The 18,286-nt window shown below is 30.1% G+C and overlaps 1 protein-coding gene across 3 annotated transcripts; it reads right to left on the bottom strand.

Annotated features, from left to right (window-relative positions):
* Positions 1-6,015: 6,015 nt before the first annotated feature.
* On the bottom strand, positions 6,016-18,205 carry LOC145940165 (sorbitol dehydrogenase). 3 transcript variants are annotated; one of them, XM_083045082.1, is made up of 11 exons: positions 18,006-18,205; positions 16,511-16,544; positions 15,671-15,831; positions 15,392-15,555; positions 15,043-15,227; positions 14,117-14,295; positions 13,898-14,019; positions 13,479-13,621; positions 11,212-11,294; positions 11,027-11,116; positions 6,016-6,237 (listed from the first exon to the last, which is right to left on the bottom strand). In XM_083045082.1, the coding sequence occupies exons 1-9, from the start codon at positions 18,057-18,059 to the stop codon at positions 11,290-11,292; spliced, it is 1,047 nt and encodes a 348-aa protein (XP_082901208.1). In that variant the 5' UTR covers positions 18,060-18,205; the 3' UTR covers positions 6,016-6,237; positions 11,027-11,116; positions 11,212-11,289. The 3 variants fall into 3 exon arrangements, with proteins under 3 accessions (XP_082901208.1, XP_082901207.1, XP_082901206.1); XM_083045081.1 differs by having other exon boundaries at positions 6,016-11,116; XM_083045080.1 differs by lacking the exons at positions 6,016-6,237; positions 11,027-11,116; positions 11,212-11,294 and having other exon boundaries at positions 12,885-13,621.
* Between the last annotated feature and the right edge of the window lie 81 nt (positions 18,206-18,286).

The raw sequence follows: 18,286 nt of genomic DNA, 5'->3' as shown, positions 1-18,286 counted from the left end.
GATAAGTTTAGTTTTCTAATATTAAGGTATATAAATGTAAGTTTATAAATATATTTAAAAAATTGAAAAAATTGCTTCTTTTTTCTCTCTCTTATATCGTATAAAAAATGTATTATTAAATAATTTAAGTAATCATGGCACACAGAAATAATAGTTTAAAAATAAATTGTAATTCAAAAATTTGAATCTCTACAATAATGCACTACTTCAACTAGTCATTATATTTTTGCAGGTCTCATAATAATGTTTTTATATAATTAAACAAATTCTAAATATTAACTAAATTTTAATTATTAACGTTAATTATTCAAATGTTTTAATAATAAGCGTTATCTCATTTATCATAACATAGTAAAGTCAGTGATGCCAATAATAGCACTTCGCCTCGTTTAACAGCAACATTATCCATCCTTCACATTTTTATATACGCTCGCGAGACAGGCTGATGGGGCAATCCGGTCGAACGCTATCTCTTTCATTCGCGTTCTCGTATCTACGCTTATGCATCTATCTGTCCACACAATCGCGCGAGTGCTTACACGTCTGTTCATCGAATAAAGAGAGGAATGAACGAGAGGAACGAACGAGAGCGAAAGGAAGCGAACGGGCCACACGTCCATTTTTCATGGGCATATAAATGCGAGTTATTAATACGCTAGTATTGTGCGGTACAGAGAAGGTAATTAGTGGCCAGTTCATCAGTCACTCGGCCAGATCCCCCGACGGTCGAGGGAAAGAAGAAGATCTTCTTCGGACCTAAGCGAGAGAGGTCTAAGTTCCCATCCTCTCTTCCCAAGGTTACAAGAAAGATTAGACAGCTAATGAAACCACGATTGGTACGGGAAGGACGGAGCGAGCCGAGCACGATGAACGGAAAAGAGAAAAGATGATGTGAGAATGATGGGAAGCGGAAGAGAGGAACGAGGAGGGAGAGAGCGTTCTCTTGGTCCCGATTAACGCAAGTTATATTTTGTGCCTTGATCGACCGGCGCTCAAAATTTTTAATTAGGCGTATCAGCGATTGATCTCTCAGATCGGAGAGAAGATGACAAGATAAAGTATGGACAAGGTAGAGAAATATGATATCCGTGAAGCGATTGGAAAAGCATAGTAATAATTCAAATTAATAAGCTAATAAAAATGGAGAAAGTTGAAAATAAATTTGCTTTCAGAAAAAATTGATTTTATCGACAAATCTGTAAAAGCATGCATATATAAAATAAGCCTTATATATTTATATATATTTATCCCCATTTTTCAATTGTCACAATCCCACATCTCAATAATATAATTATTATAATAAGTTTTAGTTCAAAATGTTATTCTTTAGTTAATATCTCCAGGCTAAATTTTACTCTAATAAAAATTGGGAACCAAAAATTAAATAATTATTCAATTTTCTAAAAAAAATCGTCTCTGAATTCCTCAAGAGCTATAAGATTGATTAACGTCGTAATAGATCTGGATATTCTGGATAAGCAACGCGTCATGATAAGGAACGTCTCCTCATCTTGATAAGCGGCACATATCTACCTTGTGCAAGGGAGATATTAATGGCAGTCGTGCCGGGAGCAGTTCTCATCAGTAACTACTACGGGAAGTCCAGGTCCAGGTCGACGTATTAGCTAATGTGTCGTCGCGATTACCGCACCTGGAGTTAGTTGGCCCGGCCGCGCAATTGGCGGCACGTCGCATCCGCACGCGTGTCGTCCGCGCGCACGCGTTGATACCCGTATACACGTATCACCCCGAAGACAGGAAGCGTAGAGCGTTGATTGGCTGTTCGGAGGTGGTTGCAGCCGACTGCGTGACCTCTGACCCCACCCCCGTGGGGCGCGCGCACGTCTCCAACCCCAAGGAAGTAATTACCTTGCCACCCGCGCTCGATAACCGACGCTATCGGACGCCCCGTCCTGACGCGACTGCCGGGTCGCGCGCGTGTTCACGAGCACACGCCCTTGACGGTATCGCGTGTATCGAAACCGAAAGCGTCTTGGAACAATTGATAATTATTCTATACTATAATATACAAATCATGTTATTTGAATTTAATTATCACAGTTGAAAATTATATATAAAATAAATTAATATATGAGTGAAATAAAAAAAAGAGAGAAAAGTCAATCGCGCATCTTTCTTTTTCGATGAGGTCAATATTTTTGAAAGCAATATATTTCAACTTTTCCTTAATTTAAATTATTACTATCTTCTTCCTTCATCTTTTCATTGTACTGATCGAAAAATAAGACAATGTAAAATAAAACAACAAAACAATATCATTTGTTAGAAGTAAATTAAGATCGACTGCCGTAAATTGAACATAGTATGCGCTAGCAGAAATATAAGTGGAAATGTTTTGGCACTACATTGTACAGGAAAATTTGTAACCAGCTAATTACAAATTATTATCCTGAATATTAAATTAAGCTACAAGTTTCAGACGCGAAGTTACCTCTACTGCAAAATAACCTTTTTACAGTCTGTAATGGACAAAATTAACGATGCTTCTACCTTGACAGAGATGGGATAATGAGATGGACAGAACATCCTTTGATGTGTGTAAATAAATACGCGGTCATTAATACGTAAATAATCGCGAGTCTCGTATAATCGATCCTTTCATCTTCGCGTTAACATTATTATTACAGCCTGCCAACGTTCATCTAGGATAAGCTCTTCGTTACTTAACATTGATTGAATAGACTTTTATTTTGGAAGTACACGTCAAGAACGAAAACTTAATGGAGAATATTAAAAAGATAATTGTTATTTGCAATTATATTAATTTTATAATTGGCTAAAGTTGATTAATTCATCATACACAGTTTGAAAATTTGTGTTTTCTTGTTAAAAACGGTCCCCGTTAAAATTTTTGTGTTAAATATTTAACACATTCATGTGTTAATTTAACATATTGCTGTTATGTTAATTGAATTCAAATGTTAAATTATTAAAACAACTAAAAAAAGTGTAAAAATAACACAATGTATATCTATTTTTAATTTTACACAATAAATATGTTCCGCATTATTAGTGACAAGATTTATCTGTTAATATTTACAGAAAAAAATGTTAATTTTACTTTATAATATAAGTGGGGATGATAAAATGTAAAATTAACAATTTTTTTAGTTAATTTTTACATTAAAACTGTTAATTTTACACAAAAAGTTATTTTAAGTTTATTTGAAGTTTACATTTATTTTATGTTAAAATATTAACACAATATTCGTGTCACCATTTAACATATCCGTATTATGTTAAATTAATACAAAAATTTCTGTGGACCGTTTGGAACATGTAATATTTGTTAAATTTAACACAAATTTTTCAACTGTGTACAGCTGATAAATAATTTAATTAAGGATTTACAAAATTCAGAAAAAAAGAAAATCGCTAAATATTAAGCAATTGTGTACAATTGCTATTGTAATATTAATAATATGTTATAAATTAATTCATAATATTTACTATTGTAAAATAGTATTATTAATTAAATCACTCGTCCTATAAGTAATCAATTAAACATGGTAACATGAATAGCACTGTCGAATATGCACAGTGATACGCTATTTGCGATATTTATCCGAGATCGCGCTGTATATATTTCCGATTGTTTGACCGAAACGAGCAATGAGATTACATACGGGCGATGGGGGACGGTTTTGGCCGACGCAAGTGATTTCGTCACCGAGAGAGGGTAGTTCGAGGGTAACTTTCGCGGCGCAAAGTGCAAGATGAGAATCGCGCATAAGGTCACGTCGTGGGGTTACGCTAGGCAGATTCCTATTGGCAGGCCAATGCCAAGCAAGAATCGCGATTGGTCGAAGGTCGTAGGGTCGCTTCACCTACCCCCAATCCAACCTGACCTCCCACGCGAACTCGCGAGTTAGTAACCGCCACCCTTCCCCGGATTTGGTGTTGGAGGGTTGCGCTGTCTCGCGCATTCCAGCACCCCCGAGTGCAAAAATCCGGAAAAAGTTGTTCTGCTCGATGCATCTGATAGCCAAGAGATTATCTGTGGCGTTTCATTTAAAAATAAACAAAACGCGCTGTATATTTCAACTACGCGAAATTAAACTTTTCGGAGAAACGCAATTATCTTTTTATTTCTTACGTGGAAATTTTTTTCTGCGATAGTCTTAAATGAGTGATAATCTTAAATGTGAATAAATGTATAATTTTCAATTGAGTGATAATCTTAATCTAAAAAAAGTATAATTTTAAATGTGTAAATTTATATCCCCCCCTAAGTAAACTTTCAATGTGCAAGCACAAATTTCAAATTTTCAACTTTTAACTCTTAAATTGTCACTTCTGAATTCTCAACTTTTACGTCTCAAATAAAATGTACATACTATTTATATAATCGATATAATATATAAAAATATAATAAAGATAACTAACACTTTTCTCTTTTCTTCTTTATTAGCCTCCATGAGACACTTAAATGATATAATTCTCGTTTCGCGATATAGTTGCAAGACAGTAAAAGTAAAAACAAGGGATAGACTAAAACGAGCGTAAAGTCATAACGCCATTCATCAAGCGGAGGACAACCGGCAAACCGTGGCAATTAACTAACCGAGGACTTTTTTTATCGTACCGCGATATTATTAGACAAGCGGTCAACCCTCGGTGAACATGCGAGGGTGAAAATGTCGCTGCGCGCAGATGCGGTAATCCAAATTTAGTGCGATATAAATACAGCAGATTAGAGTGACTGCTCTATTTTTTTATTGTCTCCATGATCCATGACACGATACACGAAACGAAAAAAGTTACGATTAAAACGAGTGGGTATAATCGTGTTGTATCTCTAATTTCTATTGTGTTAACGATCGTAACCAAATCATAACATAAGATCAATTATTTATCAAAAGTCAAGATCAATTTAAAAGTTGCGAATATTCGCACTTTAAATGCTTAATTTGATTACACAATTTGTTTTATATTAATATATCTCATCTCAGAATGTGACAAACACACAAAAAAATTCGATTTGTTTTTTCAGATTATACAACAAATTTAGTTATCGTAAAAATTGATATGATATAATAAGATAAGACATAATTGAAAAGGAGCAGACAGGAATATTATAAAATAAATTATATATATATATATATATATATATATATAAAAACATACATATAAAATATACATATTATTATTATCACACATAAATCTGAAAAAAAATTTAATTATTAAATTATTGCGTATTATGTATTGAATTAATCTTATATATAATTATCGTAGTCATAACGTCAATAAATTTTTCTGTTAATTATTAAATTAGTTTGTTCAACAATTGACATCTTTCGTAGCGTATATGATATTCAAGCCGCGTAATTAAATCTGAAGCGCGGAGGCTAATTTCACAATGGCCCTTTGCAGATACGTCACTCATTACGATTTAGTAATTGTTCCAGCGCGTAATAACCGCCAGTATCTGTACAATATTATTGTTTGGTAGGGTGTTATTGCCTGAAACACGTATAACGTAATTACTCTAACGCAATTAGGAGCGCCGCGCATTGGTCTGCTTCTTGTCTCTAGAAACGGGCCGCTCTCTCGACACAGATTGAATTAACGAATATTATGAGATAGACGTCAAACCGAAAATCGATACTACTGTCAGCTACGATTATTAAATTCCGTGCGCAATAATCGTTGATGAAAAAACAGATTTAAATACATATGGCTAAAATACAGACAGCTTAATAAAAAAGTATGCAATGACCTCACATTTAATATAAAATTTTCTCGATATCCATATGTTATATATATATATGATATTATATGAAAAAAAATTAATCCGTAAATTAAAAAAAAACATTGACTATCTCAACATGCTGTCTATATTTTAAACTTGATTTAATATGATAAATTTCTATGCGATACAAAATAAATTTTCATACTGGATCTTATGTCTGTAAATTCTTTTCTTTTTAAAGAAAATATTAATACGATATTAACATAATGATTAAAAGGAAAAAAGTATAGGTATTTTCAAAAAACAAGTTATACGATATTTATTCTCTTTCTAAAGAATGTATAAACATACAACACTGCTTTTCTCATTTCTCGCATTATACAAATGTAATTTACACCCTCTGCATCTCCCTGTAGAAATAAAATAAATAATTATATCAAAGAACTATGTAATACATGTCCAAAAAGAGAAGAGTCGGATCTAAAGTCCAAATAGGCCCAGTTTTGGAGATCTGCAAATGAAAGCTGCAACGATTGCTTGTATAAATAACATTTTCTTAAAATAAATTAAATTATACTAGGCATACACATATTACACACAACATTACAGAAAAATAAAGTGAGAGAGCGAAAACCATTCATTTGGAAAATTTTTAGTAGCTGTTAAGAAAAAAATAAAAGGTTAATTAGGTATTTTAATTCTCTTTCTCAAATTCCGAGAACAAAACATTATCGAAGTTTATAAAAACAGGAAAAGGTTAAAATTTAGAAATATATATTTTTCTAAACTTAATATAAATCTTCATATTATAAAAAAAGAATTCTATTAATAAGATTCTATTAAAAAATAAATTCGATCTTTAATGTTCCTTATTTTTATTTATATTCTTTTACATATTATGTAACGTTTTTGATCTCGCAATTTGGAATGCATAAATTATAGAACAGGCATATTAATAATATAGATTATACATTGACATAAGTGCATGATTTTACATGTGCACACACACATGCATTGCCTTTCCCTTGCAACAGATATTTCAAACACAGGATATTTTACATGCATACGTCCTGCAAGAATACGGTTAGGGTATTAGATGACGATTATCCAGGTATTCCTTTCAGTTTTAAGGTTTCTGGCTAGGATCTCTTCGTACTTAACTTGACTTGCAGCTGCCAGACCGCAAGACTGATACCGCTATTTCCGCTATTGCCAAAGCATAGCCCTTCGTAAAATGTCGAAAGGCGCACGTGCACGCGAAAAGAAACCGCAAAGTAAAGGTATAAAACTACATGTATTAACTTCTGTATGGAAGAAACATTGATCGACTTTATATAGGATGTTCTGGAAATCACGCACTCTATCCAAACTGTAGAAACTATGTATCTAATGAGAAGAATATGAACTCTTACAATATTGAGACACTAATTATTTTGGGATAAACAATTAAAATTTATAAGATTCTAGCCAATATTCTATAATTAAAAAAATGTAAGAAAAGATGACATATCTGTATAATCGATTCCGAACTTGGCCGAAGAATGTGCTGTTGAGAGGACAAGAATATATTTTTCGAATTATGTATTAATTATGTGATTAGAAAAGCAACTGTGATTGGAAAATTACACAATGCTGACAAATAAGAAATTTAAACATACAGTTAGAATAAAGTCAAAGGATCATGCGATGAGAGAGATCCTACACATTATATAATATTATATAAAATTATAAAATTTTGATTAATCGAATTTTTTTGTGGTTTTGTTACATTCTCGAAGCAAATAAAAAAATATATCAGCAGTAGTTCAACAGAACAGGTGAATGCTGTGGATGTTTTTGGCGATCAGTTTGTACAGAAGCTTCTTACTATATATATATATTAGGTAACAAACAACAAAACACACACCCACACCATTCTCGCAAGTCAATCCAATTGAACAGACTCAAAAGCGAACAGCGAACGGGCAAACACGGGCGATCGGTTATCGAAACGATTAAACGTATATATATTGTCGTGTCTATCTGCCTATATCCCGGTCGTGCAAATATGCACGGGCAAACTCGGAAGCCGCGCTTCCAACAAGGAAACACCAACCCCGTCGACGTGACGAACGTTCGTATCCACAACCGGCGCCGGTGCTCTCGTGGGAAATGCCGTCAATTATATTTGCGGCATGACGAGTGGCCACGGACAAGCGCGCAAGGTACGCCCGGAGTTCCCGGACGAGCGGGAGCAGGCGAGTTCCCGCCGTCATCCTCCTCTTGCCGAACCTGCTCTTGTTTGCACCGGCACTCTAATTAATTATCCGCCGTCTCCGATAATGTAACACCGCGCGCGAGGCGCGTTTCTGCTCTACGAATATCCGAAATTACGACCGTTTCTACTAGCGGAAAATTTTACACGCGTGACTCTGTAACTTCCGAAACGAATGGCTGGTTTTTTAGGAAAATTTTCCACAGTCCTGCATTTGCGATTGACAAAAAACTTGCGTTTTTAGAAACAGTAAATACATTATCACGGAATTTAAATATTTAAAAAATATTTCGAAAAGTATGACGCGCTAATTAATCCGAGATATTAATATACAAGACAGTTTATTATTATCAAGGCAAAACTATTACATATCAGATTTTTTATTAGAATCTGTGTAAAGTTAAATCCACTGTAAAAATTAAGCTGAAAATAAATATTTATTATTTATCTATATATTTTTTTTAAAGACTATTATTTTCTTTATAATTAAAATTTGTTTTTATTTCTCAATATTAAATATCTGTATAACTAAATTGAGCAAGTTTTTTTGCTCAATATTTAATATTGAGAAACAATAACAAATTTTAATTATAAAGAAAATAATAGTTTTTAAAAATATAGATAAGTAAATATTTGTTTTTTCAGATTAATTTTCACAATAAATTTAACTTTATAATTTCATTTTAGATTCGCCGATATATTTAATCAAGTGAAAATTTACACGTATGAGATAAGTAATAATCTCGACTGCAAAATAATAATCTTTCAATAAAATTCCACAGTGAGAATTCAGTGAATGTCTTAATAAACTCATATTCAATAGTGAAAAAATCTTGTGCAAAATCTAATAGTAAATTTAAATTTATAAATTTACTATATAATGACTATTCATATTTAGATATATTTATTTGATTGATAGAATAATAGAATCATGTGTATTTATTAATTGAAATAATACAAGGAGCTATCTTAAAATAAAATATTATCAAAATGAGTTGATAATACTGCCCTTAAAGAACAGAATCGAAAAGAAATAAAATTTATTCGATATTTCCTACTGTTCTAATTTTCCAAACGACAAACGGCACGTGCAAGCGGAACGCATGAAAGTTATATGTTGACGCTCATTCACCGGATGCACAAATACTCGTCGAACACCACTCGGTAACGCGGGGAGCTAATAAAAGAAGTCGCGCTGTTCCATTATCAAAGCTTTTTAAGGGTTTGCAGCTAATTGTTAGCTAGATGGGCGCGCAACCCGCCAAGCTCTTATTACCACTCAAGTAACCACAGATGATCAAAAATGAACAATCCATCTTCATGCATAAAACAAAGTTATAGCAATAGCTCGCATGCAAAATTATGTATTAGAGAATTCCCTCCCTCATTTTTCCGATATTTACAAGATATAATTGTCAAAATTAAATTGAATAATTAATAATCAATGAAATTAAGGCAATAACATTCATTTTTTTTAGATATGATATAGTATATGTGTATAATAAAAAATTACTATAATAATATTTTTCCAAGAATCTCAGAGAACAATATTATTTAATTGCTATTAATTGTAATATTACTGTCCTTTGTGTTTAATATTATTTAATTTTTAAATCATTTACTAAAATTAATAATAAGTATAATAATAATAGTTAATTCAACAATGATTTCATTATATTTTTCTGTCGTTCTGTGGTAATTCTAAATAATGTCTAATTAATATATCTTTCATGTAAAATTCACGTAAAATTAAAATAGTATATATATTTGAAAATTTGAATCTTACTTTTATTTTTAAAAAAATAGCTAATAATATCTTAATTAATTGTTTATTACTGTGTATATGACATATGTTTAACTCATATATAATTATTATTTATTTATTTAATCGACCAATTTGTTGTTAACTAAATTGGTTTTAAGACTGCGAGGACCAACGATACGTACTTGACAGTTTACTCGAGTATAGTTAAAGAACTATATAGGGCATAGATCTGAAGTGTGTACTCGGTAACGTAGAAGGCTAATAGAAGAAGTCACGCAGTGCTATTGTTAGTAGACAATGCTGCAGATGGTTAAAATGATTCTCATCTCCCTATGCTCGCAGTTCAATGCGAGTGCGCAAAGCCACTTAATGCGTTTTCGTACGCGTTATATTTTAGTGTGAATTGCCATTTTATAGCAAATCGAAATATTTTATCGCAATAAAAACGTCAATCACGTATAATATTTACGTACTCAACAACAAGTCTGATGTCAGAAAGTCTTCTATATATCCATTATCAGTAAGATATAAAATTATAACACATAATATATCGAAATATTCTATAAAATGCGCGATAGTTTTTAGTAAAATCGTAAGATTCTAATTAACTTCAACTACTTATATTTTCTTACAATTAGATAAACATAATTTTCTTAGCAGGAGCACTTAGTACTTTTAGAATATAAACGTTATTTTAATTCTTATTATATTCTCATTAATTTTATTGCATAAAAAATATTTAATTTTGTTATACACATAATTTTATATAATAAATAAATTACTTCATCAATATGCAAATATACTGATAATGAATATATTAGTCTGATTGTAAATTTCAATCATATTATACAATAGTAAAACATTTCAGACAAATTTTATATATTGCCAAGCACCATTCATGAAAGCATAAACATGCAGAAAAGCATTATTAACAGTACCAAGATATTTTCAATAGTTCCATATTCTACATACAATTGTAAAAATTGATGACTTTGCATTTAATAAAATTTTATATGTAATAAAATTTTGCATTTAATAAAATTTGTAATAGAATTTGTAATTTAATAAAATGTTACGCTTGATAAAATTTTATAAAATTATTTTTACATATGTGTATATATATATATTATAAAGTAAAATGTTTTTTTCAATATTTGATTAAAATTTTTAACTTTTAACATTTTATTTCTTTATAAAAAGGTAATAACAATTTTTTAATATTAATAATGAACACATAATATAGCCTTTTTATTCTTGGTAATGTTAAGATTAAAACTTTATTTTATGTACTTACATTTAATAGATGTTCTCTCCATTTCCTTTGGTGGCGTTATATATAGAATCGCAGAAGTTCTATACTTAAATTCCCTCGCTGTATCGTTGCCTGTAACAATTTAAATAATCAACAATTTTAATAAGTATATTAATATATATGAATATATTAATATATTTATCTAAACCACAATACAATTTACTTACAAATTATTCTCCTATATTCTCTTCTGACGTAGTGCGTCATGAAAACACTTTGCCGTACTTTGTGAACTTGCGCAGCTTTCAATCTGTAAGAATGATTAATATTTGCATTTATTAGATAAGAGAATATTATATTTATAACAACTAAAAAGTTAATATAATAAATTATAAAATAATATAACATGATGAACAAAACTTTAAAATAAGGTCAAATATATAATTAACACATTTGCCTACAAATATGCAGAAATATTGTGTGCATATTTAATTTTATTACAATTAATTTTATCATTCAATTTGTGAGGTTAATTTGTCGCAACAGATATGGTAACATTTTAAGGTTATTTGAAACCATATTCCGCTTATGTTCATATAACAGGAATTTCTTGTAAATAAAATGTATTGTTAAACAAACTATCGTCAAGCCAAGTTCTTTAGTCAAGCTAATGCAAATGTTTTGTCATATTCGAATCATAAATTGCATAGTGTAAAATGCCCATCGCTCGTTTGCGATGTTAGTTGAACGAATCATAACTCCTGATGCGTGTAATTAGCATCGCTCAAATGAATATATACAACTTACAATTATGGTAAAATAATTCGTTGTTTAAATAACTGCGGCAAATGAAAAATCCAAATGCACGAAGTCGCGGCGTACGTTATTTAATACAAAATGGCGACATTGAAACGTCATGATTACGTCACGGCGCGTCACGATCACGTGACTGTTGAAAAGTAGATATCTCAATAAATTTGAAATTTTATCGTTACGGTAGAAAGAGAGAGACAAAAAACATCAATGCAATATTACTTGATATTCACAGCCTTGGAGGCATAAAATAATCGATATAACTGATTCTACAACTATGATATATACATACGCTGGCGATAATTGCGCTCCATCGCATATTTGCTGCGTCTTGACGAGAAAACGAGGCGAAATGCGAAATATGTAAGGCGATCCATCCCGGCACCGAGAGAAACGGATCGTCGAAACCGAAATCGCGATATTGTCGCATATAATAATGATTCCACGCGATATTTATATGACGACGAGCGTCTGATACTTTATCGAAGCATATTCACGATACTTTTGGGCCCGCGGGATTTATTTTTCTGCAAGAAAAGCCGAAAAATACGCAGCGATTCGAAGGTGACTCCGTGAGTTGTCGCGACGCGATTGAGACTGATGAGATGACGCGATTGGTTTAGGCTACGTAGTTTGAGGCAATGCCGCGAATTTTAAAAAGTCATTCGATCAATACTTCAAATAAAATAAATATGCATTTAGTTTTTAGAGAAGAAGATAAAGAGAATAATACAATAGTTACGAAAAATGTAACAAAAATAATTAATTATTTGACACGAGTGTAAAATTCGAAATGTTTTTTTATCAATTATTGAAATATTAAATATTAATTCGCAAATTACGATTAAGTGGGACGCATAATTGCAACGTTTTATCATAAAATTATTGAAGTGAGGGATATTAAATTCTATAAATATTAATTCTATGAATCTATAAATATTAAATATATGATATATGAAATATATGATATATATATATATATATATATATATATATATGATATTTTTTAACGCCATATATATTGCGATATATGGATATAAATATATATATATTGAGACATATATAGGTATACTTTTTGCAAAAAATATAATTAGAATAAAACTTTATTGCTTATCTATTTTTTTAAATATATTATTATTTTATAAAATATCAACAAAAGCGTGAATATTGTCGCCACTGAAATTTATCAGTTTATCGTTTTGGGTTGTACATTTCCATCCTTTTGAGCCATTGTACATATGTATAATAATGCATTATACATATGCGATTTGTGTACAACGATATTCAACTATGTTTTTTACATCAGACTGATAGTCGAATGAGATGCAGAGACGTATAAATTAGCATTTCACAGAGCATTATACGAAAGTGTTAAACAAGATAATATGATAAAAATTGATCGAATATTGAAAAAGATATTTCTTCAAAATCTCAATTCATGTCGACACATATTTATGTTGATGTATATTTATATAATTTTATGTAGTTTTTTTATATTATGCTTGCATATTAAGCTATAATATAACAATTATATTATATAAAAATACAAAATAATGAAATAGATTTAACATGTCATTAAAATTTCTTTGCGTAGTAAAAAATTACTAAAACTTTTTTTAAGAGACAATAATTAGATTTAAAATTTTGATATTTAAAATCTTGCCATGATCCATCTACTTACAGTGAATCATAACTTTAATAACATTGCCTCCAGCTCTACTAGTCTCGAACGCTTGCTTGGTCTCCTCTAGTTTGTAATTGTGAGTGATCAATGGCTTTACATTTACCTTGCCAGATGCGACAAGATCCAACGCATCATTATAACTGCAAATGGAAAAAAAATTATACATAAAAGAAGTTTTATTAAATATAATATTAAGCCAATTTGTCTGAATATCGCTTTGAAGAGTAAATTGATTCTTAAACTATGCATTATATATAATTCTTAACTATTAGTTTTTGAAAAAGTCAGCTATTTCTTGTAATAATTAATTTTATCTGATTGTGAGATAATATTCTATCAATTTAATTGAATGCAAAGTTTTAAAATGTCATTATATTTAATTTGTAATCCATTGTCATTAATCGATTGGAACTTACTCATTTACATATCGGAAGACACCCCTGATATCGACTTCCCTGATCAAGGCATTTATTAGTGGAACTTGTATCTCTGGAGCACCCATTCCCACTAATGTCACAATTCCACCAGATTTTGTTGCCTGATAATATGAAAATTATTTATAATATATTTAAATATATATTAAGTATATAATATATAAATATATTATAAAGAGATGTATACATTTCGAGACTTACAAGAATTGCTAAGCGAATCGAAGCTTGTGCACCAGAAGCGTCTATTGTTCTATTAGGTTCATCGCCAAAGATTGCATGAATGTCAGCCACTACATCCTTTTCTGATCTATCCTTTTGCAACAGATATGTGTCATCGGCGCCAAGTTTCTTCGCCATCGTCAGTCTACTTTCTACAATATCTATAAGTATAAATCATACCTATTTACATATCATTTACAGTTTCTATAGACTTACATTTAGAATTCGTCGAAAGAGAACTTGTGTGTTACTTATAGAACGTATTGTGTTATCTACACAAAAGACGGAAATATATTAAAAAAATATATTTTTTTTTGAAAAGATAATATTCTACACTTTTTAATGTAAAATTCAAATAGAAAAATAGCTACTACACGATATGCGAACACATTGTATATGATCTCGACAATGCCTGTCCTTATTTCACAGATAGCATCAGTTGTGCTAAGTGTAACCTTGACGACTTATCTCGTGACCAATTGTATAATCTTCATATTTCAAATGTAGATGTTTTTCTTTTTCTCTCTCTGTCTCTTGATAATTATGCGTAACTTAATAAACTATTTATTATCTATAAATGGATTGCAATATATACCATCAAAAATTTCATTATCATTACTAACATGATCTATAGAATTTTATTCAGGAAAGAAAGACTTTTAAGAACGTGATGTGCTTTTTTATTTCACTCTATTATGATTAGTTTCATTATAAGAAATTAATAATAAGGCACATATTCATTTATATATTTGCCAATCTATTATTTCGCGCTTTTCTCAATGGTTTACGAGGATTATTTAAATCACAGTAGTATCTAACTTTTGTAATTAATTGAAAGATAAGATAAAAAATTATCTAGCTTGAGCATTTCTCTCTTCCGTCTAAAATTTTATTTTTTAAACACATACCCGTGATAACTACTTTGTTTGCACCCATGGCTTTAGCTACCAACAATGTGACCAAGCCGATCGGACCAGCTCCCAGAATTAATACTTTAGAATTGATGCCGATTTCACCACGTTTGCAAGTATGAACTCCGACTGACAACGGCTCTAAAAGCGCTCCTTCCTCTAAACTCACATGATCGGGCAATCTGTTACATAAAATTTGTTAATTTGCAAAATTATTTTTTAAATTAAATTACATATACATATATTGAAGAAAAAGTATCTAAGCACTGCTTAGTATATTATATTTTTTGCATATTATTAGTTTTACAATATAAATTTATGTGAATAAAATATATAATTAGCTCACTTGAAACAGAAATCAGCCACGTGTTTGTAAAAACGTCTCAGATTGCCATGCACAGGCGGAGTCGCGCAAAACACTATATCCTTGCACAGATTATAACGTCCCTCCTTGCAAAAATTGCACGTCCTGCAGGGCACACCGGGTTCAATGGCAACGCGGTCACCAACCTGTATAAAAAATGAGGAATTTTTTGTGCATAAGAGTATATTTTATATAAGAATAACACGAACACACAAATTCTTCGATAATAGCCTGATTAATTTAATAAAAACATATACATACCTTTAAATTTTTGACATTTTTCCCAAGTTTAGCAACAGTCCCAGAAGCCTCATGACCGATGATCATGGGTTTCTTTACAATAAAGTCACCGATCCTTCCATGAACGAGATAATGAACATCTGATCCGCAGATTCCTACACATCCCATTTCCAAAAGCACCTCTGCAAAAAAATAATACATTTTCTATCTTGCCAATGATACATTTTTTATCCCATATTATATTAGTCATATTCTGATATCAATTTTTTAAGTTTTATCATATGTAATGTGTGTAGAGAGATATTTCTTTTTTATTATTACTTTAATATTTCTCTAATTTAAATAAAATTGTTTCCCAATTTATTTAAAAATAAGTATCTAAAAAAATAAAATATCTTTTTATTTAATTAAGCTCCAAGTGTATGTGTAAAGATCCATATAATAGTAGAATTTTAAGTAGAAATTAATTCTCTCAACTTATCATGTAATACGTACATACATATCTAGAACTGCGTTGTATATTACTTCGACGAGCGTCATCACGCATGTTAATAGCACTTAATGTAAATTGATTCATACCAAGATATTATGCAACGCTCGAATAAAGAGGGAATGTTCTTTTTTCGTATATTAAACAAATATAAAAATACGTTTTCACACAAATATTATTAGAAAAAAAACACTAATTAATTTATATTGTTTATGAAAATAATATCATTACATTTAATGATTACATTCCTTAGCAATACATTTCTTTTTATCAATGGACTATGTATACTAACAGATTTTCTTTGCAATATATTTATTTTATCGTGATATGTTAAAAAAGATATTGATAATAAATAGAAAAATATTTCTCACCATCGTCTCCTGGTTCTTCGATACTCGTATTCTCCTAGAAGAAAAAAGATTAATCATATTTAGCTGATTAGATTTAATCAGAAACATATTTATATAATGATAAAAGAATGACGAAAGATATATATAATAAAGAGATTGAGCATCAATTTTAATCTTCAATTGATATAAAGTTTTCTTTAATCTTTTCTTATTTAGTTGAAAGCAAAAAATTGTCATAATACGAAAAGATTATTGTTTAATGCGAATTTAAAGGTCAATCTATTACGTATTAAGTGCAATCAATTTACAAATAATAAATAACTGATAACACTTCTACGTAAGAATCAACATGTAATCGCAAAAATGATAATTTAAAATTAAAAATGCGACTAACGTAATAATCTCAATAAGTCATCAGTGGTCTTATTTATTATCTTATATTCATATATCGTGTTTATAAAGATATAAATAAAAAATTATCTGCAGCTTCTGTGTGTGTTTCTTAAGAAAAACAAGTAAATACCTACACGAGTGTTATTTTCTAAAAAATTAGTAAATTAAAAAAAAAAATAGATAAAAATTTATTTTGTAAAATTATGAATCTTATATTTTTAATATTCGATTTCTTTTTCTTCTAAAAAATGTAACTAACTTATTATATTTCTATACAATATATATATAATAATATATATATTGTATATATATATATATATATATATATATTCTGCATTTATATTAATATATAAAAAATAGTTTTACATTTCACAGTATAGCTTGAACAATATTAACGTAAGCAACATCAAACTAAAATTGACGTAGCTCTCTGGATCAAATAAATCAATTGTAATATCGATCGGAAAAGTTTATGACCTAATGGTTCAAAGGACAAATATACAAAATCAACTATATAAAATTTAATGTTGATTTCAACAGTATTTCGGTAATTATTATTATAATATTTTGCTGATGCTATGGTACATAATCAAAACAAATGCTATATTATTTTAATTTTTTACTTAATATAAGTCTTTTTAGCTATATTATTTTGAACTTTCGCATTCAAAATAAAATATATATCTAAGCATTCTAAGAAAAAAAACTCCTAAGAGAATGTAAAAAATATAAAAGAATTTTGTAAACTTTTAGATCACGAATGAGCTCGAATAAAAATGCTACAAAAATCAAGATAATACTTCAATATGAAAATCGTACATCATATCATATTATAATAATATCTGCATTACAAAAATTATAATTGTGCGTCGACTAATTATATGAAATAAAAATAAAGCTATCAATTTTCAAGCTATACTGATAAAATATAATTTATTGATGACGTTTTTGACGAAGCGTTTTGCACTATTTTTTACTTTGTTCTTTAGTAGTTATAATAAAACATGAAGTCAACGAAAGTTCGAAGCTTGATCGAAATAATCATAAGAATGATGTGCTCGATTCGAGCATGAGCAGGCGCAGTAGTGCAAGCTTATCATCCGCTTCTGCATCAATTACTAACCAGGCGTAAATCGTTGATGCCGTATAGTATAGCAGTGAGATTATCCTGAGCCATTGGTTTGGAAATTTGATAAGAAAAAAAACTGTAACAATATGAGATCCACTTGTCGTTGGAAAAGATTCACGCTTTCAGATATTTTGATAAGCACAGAACGAACGTAACGAAGAGACTCAATGTTCAGGAGAGAACTCGCTGCTATATATACACGCGTCGCAGTTGTACGTGTATATGTGTCTTGCGCTATCACCGCGGCCTTATTATCGCTTGCTAGGCCGTTTTCT

Source organism: Prenolepis imparis, unplaced genomic scaffold, assembly GCF_030444845.1.
Source record: "Prenolepis imparis isolate NDT839.2.m4 unplaced genomic scaffold, iyPreImpa1.0 SCAF_9, whole genome shotgun sequence".
NCBI lineage: Eukaryota > Metazoa > Arthropoda > Insecta > Hymenoptera > Formicidae > Prenolepis > Prenolepis imparis.
The sequence above is the reverse complement of the archived record's forward strand: the minus strand, read 5'-3'. Positions and strand labels throughout refer to the sequence as shown.